Raw genomic sequence first — 18,923 nt, 5'->3', positions numbered from 1 at the left:
CCCTTATTTCATGTTACTTCAAGACAACAAGACCCACAACAAAGATAAAAGTATATGACAACTGAATTTATCAGCTATAAAACTAATGAAATATACCAAAATGTTCATGAATTGTATCAACATACATTATAAACCCTGACCATATATAAGGTTGTACTGCTAAGAGTTTGAACAAAAGGATTAGAGAGGAAAAGAAGAGTTTTTTTAATCTTCTTTTTATTCATATCACCAAATAAAGCAGCATAAATAATGCCCATGCAGATCCCAAGCCACAGGAAGATTGATTTCCTCATTGTCACCCTTCAAAAATCCCTGCATATTCCTACTTACAGACCTGTACTAAATGGACATTTCACACACCATCTATAAAGCTATCCAACGTTGTCCAGTCTATAGCTGACACTTATAAAATGCTTATAATGTGTGAGAACAACTATAAAGTTCTAAGCTATTACACACACACACACACACACACACACACACATACACACACACAAATTCAGCAATCCTGAGAGACAGACAATATCCTTTCCCATTTTACCGTAGAGGAGACAAAGACACAGAAACGTTTACTTAGTAACTCGTCCGAAGTCTCACAACTAAAATGCTGCAGCTGGGATTTGAAGCCAGGCAGTCTGTTTCCAGAGCCTGTGCTCTCAGACACTATGATGTCCTACTTAGCTGAACCCCACCTCTCCCAGCTCAAATTCCCACTTTTCTCAGACGTTTCTATGACCATTCCAGGCACTGCTTTCTTCCTGTTCTAAATTCTCACTACTAATAACTGCACAATTCATCTGGCATTTACTCTTACTTAACCTTAAGAAAATATACATAAGGTGGTACATTTGTCTCATGTTTTCATGAAGTTCTTTAATTTCCTAGTACATATTTTGTATCCCCACTAAAAGTAATTTTTTCCTTTCTTGTAAATATTCCTTTGCATCCACCACAACTCCTAGCGGTGTTACATGCATAGCAATAATATATCATCATTTTAACTAAATTTATATAAATGCATTATTTCATTTAATCCTCAAACACCCCATAAGTTAAATATTATGATTATAAATTTGCAGGTAAGTAAACTCTATGAGCTCAAAAATCATCATTGACTTACTGAATGAATCAATGATTCAATGATCAATAGAAACAGATCCACTGATATTCTTTGAATTCTAAAAGCAGAGCTCTCAAAAACAAGTAACAAGAAAACTCTTAAGAACTCAAAATATAAGATTCAGTCGAGATATAAATGAACAATAAATGAAAAATATAAAAGTCAATTTAGAAGGAAGACTACATACCTAAGACTGTGTAGCCAACTCTTTCAGCACTTATCTCACTGCTACTGTAATTATCTGTATACATGTCTTCCAGAGAATGAGCACTTTATACCCTCAGCACCTAACTTAAAGAAGAATCTCAGCAAAATGATTAAATCAAGTAGTTAATTAGATAACTTCTTTAAGAAAGGAAGCACCGTGACTCTAACTTCTGAAAAACTCTTCAAAGAGAAAAATGTGTACTTCAGAAACCAAGTTGTATAACGGCAGTAAGAAGAAAAATATGTGGCTATAAGATACATGAAAAGAAAAAGAAAGAACAGTAACCTAATCTAAATGGATAGAAAACTAGTATGATTCATGGCAGGCATAGTTACAATGTTATCTTTAACTGTGTCAATCAATGTAGTGTTCATTAAAGGAAAAAAACTGAAACCTCTGCTGTTCCCAGATCAAGCAGCTTACCAGACTTTCTTCCAGATTACTAAACCCTGCATGTATTTCTGTTACTGCTGTCAGTGCACTGAATTACAATTATCTGTGTCTTGCTCCTTTACTAAACTGTGAGCTCCTTCAAAGCTTTAGTCATTTTTCTATCCTTCACTCAATACCTGGCATGCATTTAAACCTCACTAAATATTTAATGGATGAATGGATGATGGACAGACTGAAAGACAGATGGATAAATCTGAATAAATGAAAAAACGAAAACTACCCGAAAACCACAGGGGTATTTACATCTCAAGATCAATATGCTTTCCCTGTAACTAAGATTTTGATAATGCACCTGAGGTTTATTCAAAAGTTTCTGATTTAAAGTTTCTAAAATGGACTGTAGGACTCCCTATCTCGCAGCCATGCCATTGGCAACACTGCAATACTGCAGACCACAGCTGACTCTTGGCCTGCATGTAGGAGCGTAAATAAGCACAAAGAGATGTGGCATGTCCTCAGCTTTCAATAAACGAAGAGGCACAAAAGGCTGTTTGCTCTGAGATACAAGTCTATTTACAGCCTTTCCATCATGAGTCTTCTAAGTCTAGGCCAAATTACACTGCAGACTGACAATAACCACGACTGAAGAAATGAAAACCCCAGAAATAAAGAGGGAGAGGCTCTGGTGTCAATTCCGCAGGCTGTGATTGGGAAGACAATGGTGTACGTGCCTGCAGTGCTAGTTATTCTAACACATCTCTACTGCTGATGGGCTTCAAAGTTAAACTAGAGACGGTAGGAAGAGAATGAAAGCAAAACACTGGGGAATTTGAAGGAAATGAGTCTCATTTTTTTATATAGATGCTTAACTATGTAATAAACGCTCATTCACAAAATCAGAGACAGGAAGTACAGAAAGTGATCTGGGAATTGAGCCTGGAATAAAAACAAAGTCCAAATTATCCACAAGGAAAACAATAACAAATAAATACCTCTATATCTGCATTGCTAGATCATGTTCTATAATTTTCAGATTAAAGAAACACATACAGATTAATTTACCCCATTAAAAATTCAGAAACCTATTTAGATCAACTGTATAGCTGATCTAAGCTAACCTTCTAGTATACACAGTAAGGGAGCTGGTGAAACTCAGAGGTGTAACTGAATAAACCAACAGAATTGGGGAAAGGACAAAGCATGTTCCATAACAACTGAGATACGAACTCTACTAATGAGATGAATAAACCTAAACGTCTGGCATCCAATAAAAAATACAAGGTATGCAAAAAAGTAAGAAATTATGGCCCATAACCAGGAGAATAATCAATTTCCAAGAAACACCAATAACATGACAAGGAAAGACATAGAAAATAAAGAAGACCCAAATGTAACTCCTAGGAATAAAAAATTCAGCAGCTAAGATGAAAAACACACTGATGGGGCTTCCCTGGTGGCACAGTGGTGGAGAGTCCGCCTGCCGATGCAGGGGACACGGGTTCGTGTCCTGGTCCGGGAAGATCCCACATGCTGTGGAGCGGCTGGGCCCGTAAGCCATGGTCGCTGAGCCTGCGTGTCCGGAGCCTGTGCTCCGCAACGGGGGAGGCCACAACAGTGAGAGGCCCGCGTACCGCAAAAAAACAAACAAACAAACAAAACCACACTGATGTCATTAATAGCAGACACTGCAAAAGAAAAGATTCATAAGTTTATAAAGACATAGTAATAGGAACTATCCAAAAGGAAACACAGAGGAGAAAAATACTGAAAAAAGTTAACTGTGAGACAGAATCAAGTGGCTAACACACACGTAAGTGGAGTCCCAGTAAAGAGTATGCATATTGGGGATGGGAGGAGGAAGAGGAAAAATACCTGAAGAAATAACAGGCATGAATTTCCTAAATTTAGCACAGAAGATCCAAGAAAGTCAATAAGCAACAATCAGAATAAACCTGAAGGGACTTCTCTGGTGGCACAGTGGTTAAGAATCCACCTGCCAATGCAGGGGACACAGGTTCGAGCCCCGGTCCGTGAAGATCCCACATGCCGCGGAGCAACTAAGCCCGTGCGCCACAACTACTGAGCCTGCGCTCTAGAGCCCGTGAGCCACAATTACTGAAGCCCGTGCACCACAACAAAGAGGAGCCCCGCTCGCAGCAACTGGAGAAAGCCTGCATGCAACAACGAAGACCCAACACAGCCAAAAATAAATAAATTAAATAAATTAATTAAAAAAAAATACTTTCCTACTAAAAAACGCTAACCATCATTAGAGTCTTCAGCAAGTCATAATCTTTTTGCAACAGTAACATCAAAGATTACTGATCACAGATCATATAACAAATATAATAATGAAAAAGTTTGAAATATTGCAGAAATTACCAAAATGTGACACAAAGTGAGCAAATGCTGTTGGAAAAAATGGTGCCCATAGTCTTGCCTGATGTAGGGTTGCCACAAACCTTCAATTTGTAAAAGACACGGTATCTGTGAAGCACAATAAAGCAAAGTGCAATAAAACAAGGTCTGCCTGTAAATGGTCTAAGCAAGCCAATTAAAAGGCAGAGACTGCTAGGTAAAACAGCAAGATTCTGCCACATTCTGTCTACAACAAACATACTTTAAACATAAAAAACCAAAATGTCATTGTACATCCGGCATTAGAAAAATAAGAGAGGTATTCATTTAAAGAACATCAGAAATCTGACCTCTGTTGAGGTAAAACAGTCCCATAAACCACTCCATATGTTTAAGAGACAAAACTAAGCTGTCATGTTATAAGTCAGGGTAGCGGTTCTGTTGGGTGAGGTGACCAGAAGAGGGTGGAAGGAGAGGGCACAGGGAGGCTGGTTATGTCTGTTTCTTAATCTTGTTCAGTTTATGACAGTTCATCAAATTGCCCATTTATGATTTGTTCATTTTCCTACATCTACAAGTCAATAAAAAGTGAAATTAAAAATTTTAACTTCACTTGAACAATGCTCAAGTTTTGACTAATAATCTGGAATGTCAAGGCACCTGATACCAGAAAAGGGGTACTGTCACAGATGAGAAATGAAAGCACTGGTGTCATCAAGGAGGAACATTCCCTATTACAATTTTGCATTTTGTTTATTCATCAGTCTTTTAAAGTCTACTTAATGCACTTAAAACTAAAATATATCTATTATGACATTCCCATCGACAGGTACCAAAAACTGCTGCTGCTACTGCTACAGCCATATCCACTATTAACACAACCACTGCTGGACACTGAATGCCGATTATATGCTAGGAACTGCGCTAGGTAACATTACCTCTTAGGTTACTAAACCAGCACAATCCCTCCACAATTTCCCCATTTCACACTTGACAAAACTAAAGTTCTGAGAAGCTAAGTGACTTCCCAAAAGTAACACAGCTAGCAAGTTCAGGACCAGGACACACACCCATGTTTCTGACTGAAAGCCTCTTGTTCCTTCCAGTGTACCATACTATCGTTTCTCTACATCAAATATGTGTCAATGCCAGGCATGCGATCCCAACATTTGTACATATCATGGATTTTTTCCACGGTTATTACATATAGCATCTAAACTTTTAGGATTAAAAAATGGTACACACTGAGGTCAAGACATTTCTTAAAATAATGCAGATGCTTTGTCTACAAAATATCAATGTGATTCTTTTTTTTTTTTTTTTTTTTTTGCGGTATACGGGCCTCTCACTGTTGTGGCTTCTCCCTGTTGTGGCCTCTCCCGTTGCGGAGCACAGGCTCCGGACGCACAGGCTCAGCGGCCATGGCTCATGGGCCCAGCCGCTCCGCGGCATGTGGGATCTTCCCAGACTGGGGCACGAACCCGTGTCCCTTGCATCGGCAGGCGGACTCTCAACCACTGCGCCACCAGGGAAGCCCCCAATGTGATTCTTAATAGACTTTTACTTACTACAAATACAATATTTAAACAGGCTGGCCTGTAACAGAAATTGGAAAAAATGCATCACAGAGTTATTTATATGTTCGTTAAACACATGTGATAAAGAGATTCACTGCTGTTACAGGCAAGTATTTACATATTAATGAAATCTTGACAGGAAAATACATTGTGTGATCAAAAAGAATTATAGAGACTATTTCCCAAATGGTAATTCGACCATTCAGAAGATGTTATAATCTACTTAAAGATCCCATGTTCTGAAATTATTGGTCAAGGTATTAAAGTTTGAAAGAAAATGAATAATGAAAGAAAAATCTCATCTCCATGAAAAGAGTATCATTTGGTATCACTAGGTAATGTTGAATCTAGTAACAGAATTTTAGGAAAATGCATTAGTTTAAAAAAAAAAAATAGGGGGACCTCCCTGGTGGTACAGTGGTTAGGAATCCACCTGCCAATGCAGGGGACGTGGGTTTGAGCCTTGGTCCGGGAAGATCCCACATGCCGCGGAACAACTAAGCCTGTGCGCCACAACTTCTGAGCCTGCACTCTGGAGCCTGCGAGCCACAACTACTGAAGCCCACGCTCCTAGAGCCCGTGCTCCACAACAAAGAGAAGCCACCGAAATGAGAAGCCACCGAAACGAGAAGCCTCTGCACTGCAATGAAGAGTAGCCCCTGCTCACCGCAACTAGGGAAAGCCCGTGCACAGCACCAAAAACCCAACACAGCCAAAAATAAATAAATTAATTCATTAAAACCTTAAGGATATTTTAAAAAAAAAAGCTAAAAAGAAAATAGTACCTTCTCAGAGACTTTTTAATTTCAAATAAAAGTCATAAACTTTACATCAGCTGTATACCTTAAACTTATACAGTGCCATATGTCAATTACATAACAATAAAACTGGAAGAAAAACATCATAAACTTTAAACTATATTAAGCCACATTAAAAACATTTGACAAGGGCTTCCCTGGTGGCGCAGTGGTTGAGAGTCTGCCTGCCGATGCAGGGGACACGGGTTCGTGCCCCGGTCCGGGAAGATCCTACATGCCACGGAGCAGCTGGGCCCGTGAGCCATGGCCGCTGAGCCTGTGCTTCCGGAGTCTGTGCTCCCCAACGGGAGAGGCCACAACAGTGAGAGGCCTGCGTACCGCAAAAAGCCAAAAACAAACAACAAAAAAAAACATTTGACGAAAGCTATATATACACTAAAATAATGATGCAAAATAATGATGCATTTAAAAAATTTTTTTTAATAATTTCAGGACATATTTCTTCCCTAATACCTCTAAAATTTTTTCCCTGAAAGCAGGGTAATAATTCCTTTTCTGCTTATCTCATAGACATGCTATGAGAATTGTATATGAATCATAAAATTCATTTGTAAATTTTTTTTAAACTTTCATAATCATGAAATGTTTGTCGAATACAGAGCAAATGAATTAGTAAATCATTACACCTTCATTTCTTTAGTATAATACTTCTGAGTACCAAATACATAACAAATACCAACATACTTTCCAAGGTCCATAAAAATTATTCTAAAAAAAATTTGTTTCCACTTTCATAATCAATAAAATTACCCTAAATCTATTTTGTTGCTTTAAATAAATAGAAAGACAAGAACTAATCAAGTCAAAATCTAAGATGCCCACAGTGCCAGGAGACATGCAAAGCAATTCTCCCACTGCCAGCCCCAGACCCTGCTCCCAGACAAGGGAGGCTCTTAGGCCCCTCCTTTCCTATCCAACCACCAGGTTATTCTTGGATTCAGAAACTGCCAACTTACCCCATTTTGTAGCATGCTGCCTGCACGCCTCTCTCTAATGACAGTCACCGCAGAAGGCCACATACTTATTTCAAGCCTAGAATATAAGCCAATTTATTGTTCTTTGCTCACAGCAGTTCAGAAATAAACTGCGCATAGGGGAATTGAATTTTGGTTAGGTAACTAATCAATTTTTCAATTTTAAAGGGTAAAGAAACACTTTTATGTTTCCCTTGCGAATCAAAAAGTGAATGCAATGCCCCAATCTTTCCATAATTATTTCATCATCCAGGCTATAGTTTAGGTGATATTTCATTACAACAACAACAACAACAAAACATATGGTGGAAATAGAATGCCCAATAAAAACTGCTTTTTAAACGTTTCAAGGAAGAAAAAAGAGATCTTTATGATCAGGACTGGGCTACATAAAAACATGAGTAAAAAAAGATTCATAATTGTTTACTGGAAAACCTCTGCACTAATTCATTTTCAATTAACAAGTTAATTGGGAACATCTTGTGTACTCTGTGACTAAATGATATCATATATGTGAGGACTAAGTAGGTGAAACAACTTCAGGTTAAATATTTATTCAGATGACTCTTTCCTATTCAAACTTCCCAGCATCAAAAACACACTCAACCTTCAAGGCCTAGATCAAACTTCACCTCTGCCAAGAAGGCTTTCCTGATTTACCTCCTTTGTAACAGAAAGTAATCTCTCCCATCTCTAAAGCCATTTATACTCCTCCTATGACACATATTTTAACTTTATGGTAGTTATATCTATAATTAACCTGTCTGATCTTCCCTACTAGATTCTAATTTATCTGTGGACAGGGACCACATCTGACTCATATACCTATCTACCTATTTAATCTAATATAATGCCTTTACATGGTACATAATTATTCCCTAAATTTTTATTGAAATAACACAAAATTTTATATTCATTCACCTTCTTTAGACTGTTATTTCAATGAAAATGAAATAGTATAAAGCAATTTAGAAATGCTTCAATTTTAAAATCCGTTTCACATGTACTCATGATTAATTATAAATTTCACTGAAAAAGTTAAAATTCAAAAATCAACATCCGCTTCACAAGAAACATTACAGTAATATGCTTCTTACGGGAGAAAAACTTCCAGAATATCCTTAAAACTATGAAACTAAGCCAACAGTAATTGATCCTGGTACTGTTTTCTGTTGCCTTTCAAGGAAAAAAAAAAAAAAACCAAACAATAACTTACCTTCTGAATCGAAAGCTGCCTAGAGTCAATGAAAAAGATGGTTCAAATTATTTCAACTCTGAAAAAATCACAAACTAATGTAAAATATCAAAACATCACTAATTTGAAACTCGAAGTGTAGGAAAAAGTAAACTCCTATCTACCTTTCAGTTGTGAAGAATGGGAATAATGTCATCTGATCTTTTTCAAGGTAAATTCTTTATTTGATTTATATGATTTAAGTTAAAAGGTATATTAATTTGACCTAGATCAAGTTTGTCCTACTGAAAAATTTAATAAAATGCATATTGATGTTTTGCTTTTATGACATAAATTTTATGTTGTTGTAGTAACAGAAAAAGTCTCCATATTTGGCTATTCAAATCCAAGATTTAGAACAAAGTATTAGATGTGATATTAGAAGTTCCCTTCATTTGGATGCCCTCTTCATCAGCGAAAGATAAAGAGAAGGCTCTCCACAAGGAGTCAGGCAACAATGGTCATGTAACATCCCGTCCTGAACTAGAACACATCTTTGTCCTTTACCTTATTTAAGAAATACTTTTGCAGCATAAACAGAAACATGGCCCACAGGTGGCCAGCCACTCTAAATCTTATTTGTGATATTAATTTTACTAAAAGCATATTATGCCTGGAGGACATTATGCCAGACACAAAAAGACAAATACTGTATAGTGAAATTCATAAAACGAAAAGTAAAATGGTGGTTGTCAGGGGCTGGGGTGAAAGAAAAATGGGGAGTTGTTATTGAATAGGTACAGAGTTTGTTTCCCAAGATAAAGAGGGTTCTGGAAATTGAGTGCACAACAATGGGAATGTACTTAACACTACTGAACTGCACACTGAAAAATGGTTAAGATGGTAAACTTTTATGTATTTTACAATTTAAAAAAAATTTTTAATAAAATAAAAAGTATATCAAGGCCAAATGGTCCTAATGGTCCCTATGCTTAACACAGAGTCAAAAATATACAACGCCAAAGATATGATCCAGAAATACACTAAAGATATATATATATTCACTCTGAAGACGACTGTAGACCACAACTAGTATATTACCTTACTTTCAGTAGGAAAAGTCAGACAGGTTTCCTTTATAGATTGTTTCAGAAAGAATGCTTCTGAGTCCATTTTATTTACTTTGCTACATCGACCCCTTGTGTTTTACAAATTTCTTCACATAACTACCATTCGTTCATCCAACAGTCATTAACCATCATTGCATTCACCAGTATATTCATAGCACCTGATTGTGAGATAATGTTAGTCTGGTCATAAAAAACAAAACAAAACAAAACAAAACATGCCACGGGATACTAGCAGCCTCTAAAAACAAAAATATCCTCCAAATTTGTCACCCAAAGGCCTTCTAGTTTTGGGGGAGTGACAAAGACTTATCAATGAGGAGAAAAGGATGCAAAGCGTATTTACCCAATGAAAAATGAAAATGGGAAAATTCTTGGGGACCCTGGATTTTCTGTTGCATTACCAAGGGGGGTAGAGAGGCACCAAAGGGACAAAGGCCTGAGAAAAGCAGAAATGATGTAGGGTTAGCAAGGGAATAAAATCCCAGGGACAAACACACGAGTTAAAGTATGCACAGTACAAAGAGGGCCTGGGTCTGCGAGTCACAGGCAGGAAACTTCTGCCGGTTGGCTTGTCACACAATTTATCAGACTGTTTTGCAAGGTTTTTCTAAATGAAGGCGGGGTAAGTGCTTTTTACACTCTAGGATAATAGCACCTTCTGAATATGAGACTAGGCATGAGAATATGAAACGACTATAAACAGACCTAATATTAGGTTGACATCATATTCTATTTAAACAACTGGTGACTTAAAAGTTTTCACTCAGCCACTTCTTATTTTCAGCCTTAATGATATGTCACATAAATTACTGTGGAACTAAAGGTAGTGAATGGTCAGAAGTCAGTCAGCAAATAATACAAATAATCGCCAACTCAGAAAAGAAAATGGAAACGTCTAAGACACACTTTCATAGTTCACACAAGCACAGCCCATCTGTATATTATAGCACGCTTTTCACAGTCAAAATTTCAATCATCAAATAATCTAAACTTAGATATTCACAAGGAAACAAACTGCCAAGTTACTATAGAAACAGTTTTTCAAGGATGATGAAAAGAATGAGGTGTTCTGGATACTCTATTTCCATCAACAGAGGTTTGCTACTTATACTATAAAATGCTTTAAATATTGCAATACACCAAAATACGCTAAATATAATTCAATCTTTCCTTGCCAATTCTGGAGGCGATCCAGGAATATAGATATTAGGATCAATTTTCACTGTCTAGTAATAAATGTATGTGTCAAAGAACTTCATGAGTGACAGATACTGAATGACAGAGTTTATTTCCATATATTAAAAGTAAATGAAGTCTAAATGCAATGTGGTATCCTAGATCAGATACTGCAACAGAAAAAAGATATTAGGAGAAACACTCCTTAAATCCAAATAAATACATAGTTTAGTTAATAGTAACATATGGTCAGTTCTGCAATGTTTTCAAAATGCAAACTTGTTCCAATAAATTAATATATTATGGAACAACTTCAGCATAACAAATTTCACATTTGCTGATGCCCAATTCCATCCACAAGAAACATTAGGTGAACACAGAAAACTGCGCTCAGCTGAACCAAGCCATGTCAGCTCACGTGTGCATGCACACACACTCCCCAGACATCCAGCAGCAGCCTCAGTTCCCAGAATGTATCAGGAGCCACTCCAGTCCACATCTGGGGCTACAACTTTGTACTGGAATTCTAATCACCCCCCTCCTCCACTTCCCAATAACACACAAACTGCAACTGTTCCCAACACTCACTTCCATAAGCAGTCTTTTTCAGGTCTTTGTCAAGGTAAAGTGACATATTTTAGTACTTATGTGTTTCTTAATCATTTAATATATGTAAAACTATACTACGATTGTTACTACATTCCTAACTTTGTTCCACTAACCCTATTCTCCCCATAAGCCCTGTAGTTCTCACTGCAGTATTTTGCATAGTGCAGTGATTTTTAGGAATGCATATGTCATGTTATATGCAGGACTATTCCAGCAGTAACTTCTTAGTTTTGACAAATGTGCTAAGATTATGTAAGAAGGAAGAGGAAGCCAGGCGAGGGGGGTACAGGAGCTTTCTGTATTATCTTTGCAAGTTTTCCATAACTATAAAAATATTCCAATAAGTTTAAAATAATAATTATATAACATATATAAGGCCAAGGCCTTAGCATGGGATTCTGCATTAATAATAATTCCTAATGCTTAAGTAGCAATGACTTGGTGCCAAGCACCATTCGCAGTGTTTTATATACATTAACTCGGTCATTCTCACAATGCTATGAAGTAAGTGCTATAATCATCCCCATTTTACAGGTGAGAAGGCTGAGGTGCAGTTAGAAAACGTGTCCAAGATCACAAATCTAGGCAACTTGGCTCTAGCTAGTCAATGTTTTTATCCCTCTGCTATATTATTTCAACAGACAACTGTTCTGAACACAACCTTTTAAACTAGCCTGCTTTCATCACTCTGGAAAGGCTTTCCAATAAAACAAAAGACATAAATGAAAACTCTAAATAAACTTTCTAAAACATGCTATAAGCATCAAAAATACTAAAAGTCAAAAAATATAGTTCTCTTTCTTTCACCAAAAAAACCCCTCTATTACCACAAGTTGTCAAAAGTTAACAAAGATGGTAAGAAATGTCACCTTTGTACTTTAAAACTAAAAGAGTCAAACAGAATATAAAATGTAAACGTTTTACAGCAATGACAAACTAAAGATAGGTAGCTAACAAAAAGATGTATCACCTATGACAGATAATATAATTTCAAAGTTTTATACAACTTGGTCACATTTCATCAATGTCAAATACGATTATTTAAGAATGACAATATAAAACACTAAAATAACACAAACCAAAGTTTCCCAGCAATCATAATCATAAAATTTGGTTCAATTAAAATAGTTAATCAAACTTCCATTAAAAGCCAAGGCACACATATATATGGAATCTTAAAAAAAGAATGGTTCTGAAGAACCTAGTGGCAGCACAGGAATAAAGACGCAGACGTAGAGAATGGACCTGAGGACACGGGGAGGGGGAAGGGTAAGCTGGGACAAAGTGAGAGAATGTCATGGACACATATACACTACCAAATGTAGAATAGATAGCTAATGGGAAGCAGCCGCATAGTACGGGGAGGTCAGCTCAGTGCTTCGTGACCACCTACAGGGGTGGGATAGGGAGGGTGGAAGGGATACGCAAGAGGGAGGAGATAATGGGGATATATGTATATGTATAGCTGATTCACTTTGTTATAAAGCAGAAACTAACACACCATTGTAAAGCAATTATACTCCAATAAAGATGTTAAAAAAAAATGCCAAGGTAAACATTTTGCCACTGGCATCTCAAAACAGAGTAGGTGAAAGGTCAACTATTTGGCTGACCTAAGCTAGGAAGAAAATAAAACAGGAAAGGAGGATTTAAAGTGAGGGTAAGAGAGAAAAGACAGTCTCTTCAATAAGTGGTGTTGGGAAAACTGGACAGCTACATGTAAAAGAATGAAATTAGAACACTTCCTAACACCATACACAAAAATAAACTCAAAATGGACTAGAGACCTAAATGTAAGACCAGACACTATCAAACTCTTAGAGGAAAACATAGGAAGAACACTCTTTAACATAAATCACAGCAAGATCTTTTTTGTTCCACCTCCTAGAGTAATGGAAATAAAAATAAACAAATGGGATCTAATGAAACTTAAAAGCTTTTGCAAAGCAAAGGAAAGTACAAACAAGATGAAAAGACAACCCTCAAAATGGGAGGAAATATATGCAAACGAATCAACGGACAAAGACTCTCCAAAATATATAAACAGCTCATGCAGCTCAATATTAAAAAACAAACAACCCAATCCAAAAATGGGCAGAAGACCTAAATAGGCATTTCTCCAAAGAAGACATACAGATGGCCAACAAACACATGAAAAGCTGCTCAACATCACTAATTATTAGAGAAATGCAAATCAAAACTACAGTGAGGTATCAGCTCACAGCAGTTAGAATAGGCATCATCAGAAAATCTACAAACAACAAATGCTGGAGAGGGTGTGGAGAAAAAGGAACCCTCTTGCACTGTTGGTGGGAATGTAAATTGATACAGCCACTATGGAGAACAGTATGGAGGTTCCTTTAAAAACTAAAAATAGAACTACCATATGACTCAGCAATCCCAATACTGGGCATATACCCAGAGAAAACCATAATTCAAAAAGACACATGCACCCCAATGTTCACTGCAGCACTATTTACAACAGCCAGGTCATGGAAGCAACCTAAATTTGCCCATCGACAGACAAATGGATAAAGAAGAAATGGTACATATATACAATGGAATATTACTCAGCCATAAAAAGGAACAAAATTGGGTCATTTGTAGAGACGTGGATGGACCTAGAGACTGTCATACAGAGTGAAGTAAGTCAGAAAGAGAAAAACAAATATCGTATATTAACACATATATGTGGAACCTAGAAAAATGGTACAGATGAACTGGTTTGCAGGGCAGAAATAGAGACACAGATGTAGAGAACAAATGTATGGACGTCAAGGTGGGAAAGCGGCGGGGGGGGCGGGGGGGGATGAATTGGGAGATTGGGATTGACATGTAGACACTGATGTGTATAAAATGGATAATTTTATATTTATAATGGATAATTCAAAAATAAATAAATAAAAATAAAGTGAGGGTAGAATTCTAAATAGAATGGCCAAGGAAGATAGATGAACGGGAGGAGACAAGTCACGTGAAGATCCAGGAGGACACACCCAGCGGGAGCACACTAACCTTGAAAAGCCCTAAGGGGGCGGGGAGGGAAGGCCTGGCATGCTCATGGGACTAACAGTTGGCAGAGTGGAGAGAGCAGGGCCCTGTACCGAGTGTCCCAACAGCAAGCTGAAGGCAGTGGGGAGCTACGCGGTCATTCTGCGTTTGGGAGCCGTCCGTTTAGAGCTTAGTGACTTGTTTCTAATCAATTCAACAGATCATTAAAAAGTCATTATTACTTGAAAAATACAAGCTGGCGGGCTGAAGAGAAGACAAAGCAGGATGAAATATAGGCTCTACCACTGAGCAATGTATACACTCACAGAAAAACAAGGCATGCGCACAGAAAGTTCTACAGCTGTCCGAGGCAGTAAACAAGGAAGTGGCAAGACCATTTCAGGAGCTGGCAAACATTGTAACTGAGGAGAAGAAGAGAGAAAGCAAAAAAGGCTGCAGATTTAGAGTCATTTCAACTCATCTCTTCCTCAGTCTGAAAGCATGATGCTGCAAGCAGGAACTTCTGTTCCTGTGTAAACCATACCTGATGACTCCTGCTGAGGAGGAACTGTGTTCACTCATTTCCAGACCCCTACCATAGCGCCAGGCATGCAGAAGAGGCTCAGTCAAACAGTGAGGGATGTTTACATTCCAACAATCAGACACTTTGTGTCCGTCTGACCCAAAGTTTCCAAGTGATTTGAAAATGAATAGCAAGTACTCAAAAAATATATTTCCTAAAAAAGGGAAATAAGTCCTACGATTGTATCTTATGGATCTCCACGTCCATTAGAGTAAAACTTTGAATAGGGTAGAAGAGTACAGGCTTCACCTATGGGCTAAAATAGCAATTGAATCTTTAAGGCGGTGGGAGCCTTGGAGAAACATGACCTGGACACCTCCCTTGTTAATAAGTGAAAGCATATTCTGTTGCAATCCCTGCAGGACATCTTTTCATCTCTTTTGTAAATGGGCGTAAAATGGACCTAATTTATCCACTTAGCAAACAAGTTTAGAGAACCACTGCACAAACACCTGGGCCCTGAGGAGCCAAAACTCAAGAAGAGATGGCCTCCATCTTGAAGTTAGTGAGTTTAAGGCTGGGTGTTTATTAAAGAAGAGAACAAGGGGGAGAAAGGCAGTAATAAAAATGACTATAATACAAAATAAAAAGTGCTATACTGCAAGAATGAACAAAGAATTATGAGAATATAGGGAAAGGAATAATTACTGAAGACCTCATAGAAGAGGCTATGCCTGAAACATAACTGTGGTTTCGCTTTGCAGTCACATAAAAGACATTACTATTAAAATCTATTGTTCTTTCTCAGTCTTTCTAACTATAGCAAAAATATAATCAATGTGAAAGACTTTCTTGAGAAACAAAGATTAACAAAAAAATAAATCTATATTTTCTCAATATATTTAAAATGATTATAACCTAAGGACTCACAAGAAATCAGTCTTTTCCAAGTTTGTCTAAGCAACACATCCCACAAGAAAGATTAGAAATAACATCTAATTACCCTCTGCTGCAATGATATACCCAAAGTATTTACTGCCATTTAAATCAGTTATGACAGCCACCATAAAGGAACCATGGATAGGGCTTTCAAAGATAACATATAGCACTGGGCATTGTAAAACTATTCTAAAAACCAATTCTGAAATTTCAGGTTAAAATCAAACGTTTATCTAAGCAATCATCAGAAGACAATGCAAATAAATGAGTTCAAATCTAAGGAGAAACTACCTTTAGAAAAAACGTTAAGACAGTGGCCCTTTTCTCTATACTAACAATGTACAGTAGAAAAGGTCATTTCCATTCAGATTAGATCTATTTTGCGAATAGGCAGAAAATAAATGAATTAATTGTTAAATATTTATAAATACATATTTATAGACTGCATTTACTTATCAGTATTCAGATCTAAAAGAAACTGCTTGAAAGGTATATCCCAAGCTTTTTCTTTTTGCTCACTTTTATCATAACAAAGAATTACATTTTAGTACTAACAGTAATGCAAAATAGGGAGTTTATAACTTCTATTTTTAGAGCTTACTGACTTACAACTCTAAATAAAAATAGGTTCAAATCCTGGCTGCACTTACATAAAGTTTAATATGCTATTAAGCCTCTGTAAATCTCAGCTTTCTATAATAACAGAGATAATACCAAAAGTGTTGGGAGACCGGATGTAAATATGTGCCAAATGCATAGTAATTACTGTATAAATGCTGGTCATTATCGTCAACAGCTACGCCTACAACTATGCAGGGGAGGTTCAGAGGAAGAATGAGGAAGCCACATGATCCCCAGTTCCCTTCCCATATCACTGTAAGTTGCCAGTAGCTACAGTCTGTAACAATGAATCCAGTCAGCGCCGTCATAATCCCTTACAGTGTATTTTATAGTTTACAAGCAGATCTCATACAGATCAATTCACCTATTACTAAAAGTATGCAACATGAGTAAGCAAGACAGGGACTCTCAACTCTTTTTAAGACTGGGCAAACAAATTCAGAAAGGATGCAATTAATGACTGAGCCACATTTACTAGTGGGCTAGTTTACCAGATATAAAAGGTCTCACAAATGGGCATATTCTTCCCTTCTGCCTCTGTGGGGTCAGACAGAAGCAAGGTATGCTACTCCCAGGTGGCATTCAGGCCTGGGGCTGATGACCTGCCCATCTCCAGGCTACACACTGAGGCAAACACAGCTGAATCTGGAACAACAGGGAGGATAAGGGTGTCAACCCTCCACGCAGTCAAAAACCCCTATATAACTTATAGTCAGCCCTCCATGCACGTGGATCCTCTGTACACACAGCTCCACATCCTCAGATTCGGCCAACTGAGGACCATGTCGTTTTGCAGTATTTACTACTGAAAAAAGTCCATGTGTGAGTGGAACTGCACAGTTTGAACCCGTGTTGTTCAAGGGTCAAATGTATATTCTCTTTTCTTCATTCTCAGGAAGTGATGTTCTGGCCTTTGGAAGCCCACCAGATGGCACAACAGGGTCTTGATGGTCCCACTGGTCTTAAGAGTCTATGTCACAACCCAATTATCAAAAAGCCTTCAACTGAGATAAGGAGCATTAGTATAATGGGAAAGAGGTACTTTGATTTCCCATCTGTCTTTGTGCCTCTGGAATTTCATAGGGAGAAAAGGTTGTTGAGAAAAGCAGGATCCCCAAGACATTCCTGGGTTCCCTGGACCTACAACCTAGTATTGTCAGAACTACACTTCAATTTCTAAAAGATACAACTAATTCAAACAGACACTGTTATCCTAAAAACTGTTCTTAACCATAAAACAGTATATATTGAGTACATAGCCATAAAGCTAGGAGACTTTCTTTTCTTTTTTTTTTTTTTAGTAGCAGAAGACTTTCAAAAAAAAAAGCAAAGTTCACATTCCGTACATTACAGTAATCCTATTATGCTAGACATATTTTGGTTTGGCCTCAGGATCACGTAAAAATAAGTTAGAAATAATTTTATAATCAGAAAAAAAAGTTTAAATTGTTTACATTTTAAATTTTTTAAATTTAAGATGTTTAGCATGAGACAAAAATTGTTACTTAGCAAAAAGGTAAAATTCAGTGAACACAGTACCTACCAAGCTTCAGGGAGCAAAACGGAATATTCATGTGGAGAAGTGGTCTCTGGGAAATTGGAGAGAATCACGAGGCGATGAGGAAGCAGGTCAGATCCATGGTAAGTGAACAGAATTTCTAGGGCTTGTACATTACTTTCCTGTACAGAAGGCAAGGGCAAGTTTCTAACGTGAACCTTAGAAATAAAGGAGTGATTTTGTATGACAACATTCAAAACCTTAAAATTAACTTTTTTATGCAGTTCTGATATGAAGTGCTTTGAAAGATTCCTGATTTTTCCAGGTCTGTATCACTTTTCTCAACCTAATGCTCTAAAAATTATTTTTAGAACTCAGAATAATGAATAAAAAAATTTTAACATGATTCTATTTTCTCTACATTTATTAATATAGTACAACACAGAAAGGAAATGTAATGACATAGGCATGCAATAACATTAACTGCATGGCTCAAAGACTTAGAAAGTGTTAATAACCATAATTGTTTTATTTACAAAAAAGAAATTACCCGAGCATAAGTTCTTGCTGAGAGAACAATATTCTGATTTCTGAACTTCTTAAAGAATTCAGCATCATATCTCTGTTCAGATGCATGAGGCACTCTGAGGATTTCCTGAGGGGAAACAGTGATTTAATGGAAAGGCTTTTAAATATGGGTGACAAGAAAATATTAAAAACCATTACAACTCTGCCTACCTAAATAAATAAGGCCTGAATTAATTAAACTCTCAACTGTTAACTAAAGTACTACATCTGTATTCTTGTCTTTATT

At 37.1% G+C, this 18,923-nt stretch overlaps 1 protein-coding gene across 1 annotated transcript in view; it reads right to left on the bottom strand.

Annotated features, from left to right (window-relative positions):
* The window catches only part of NBAS (NBAS subunit of NRZ tethering complex), a 336,980-nt gene that overhangs the window by 226,547 nt on the left and 91,510 nt on the right, over positions 1–18,923 (bottom strand). Inside the window, exons 20-21 of the mRNA XM_060168734.1 lie at positions 18,660–18,764; positions 18,155–18,291 (exon numbers count right to left, since the gene is read on the bottom strand). Coding sequence (XP_060024717.1) covers positions 18,155–18,291; positions 18,660–18,764 — 242 coding nt within the window. The remainder of the gene's footprint in view (positions 1–18,154; positions 18,292–18,659; positions 18,765–18,923) is intronic.

The sequence above is a fragment of the Lagenorhynchus albirostris genome, chromosome 13, assembly GCF_949774975.1.
Source record: "Lagenorhynchus albirostris chromosome 13, mLagAlb1.1, whole genome shotgun sequence".
Taxonomy (NCBI): domain Eukaryota; kingdom Metazoa; phylum Chordata; class Mammalia; order Artiodactyla; family Delphinidae; genus Lagenorhynchus; species Lagenorhynchus albirostris.
The sequence above is the reverse complement of the archived record's forward strand: the minus strand, read 5'-3'. Positions and strand labels throughout refer to the sequence as shown.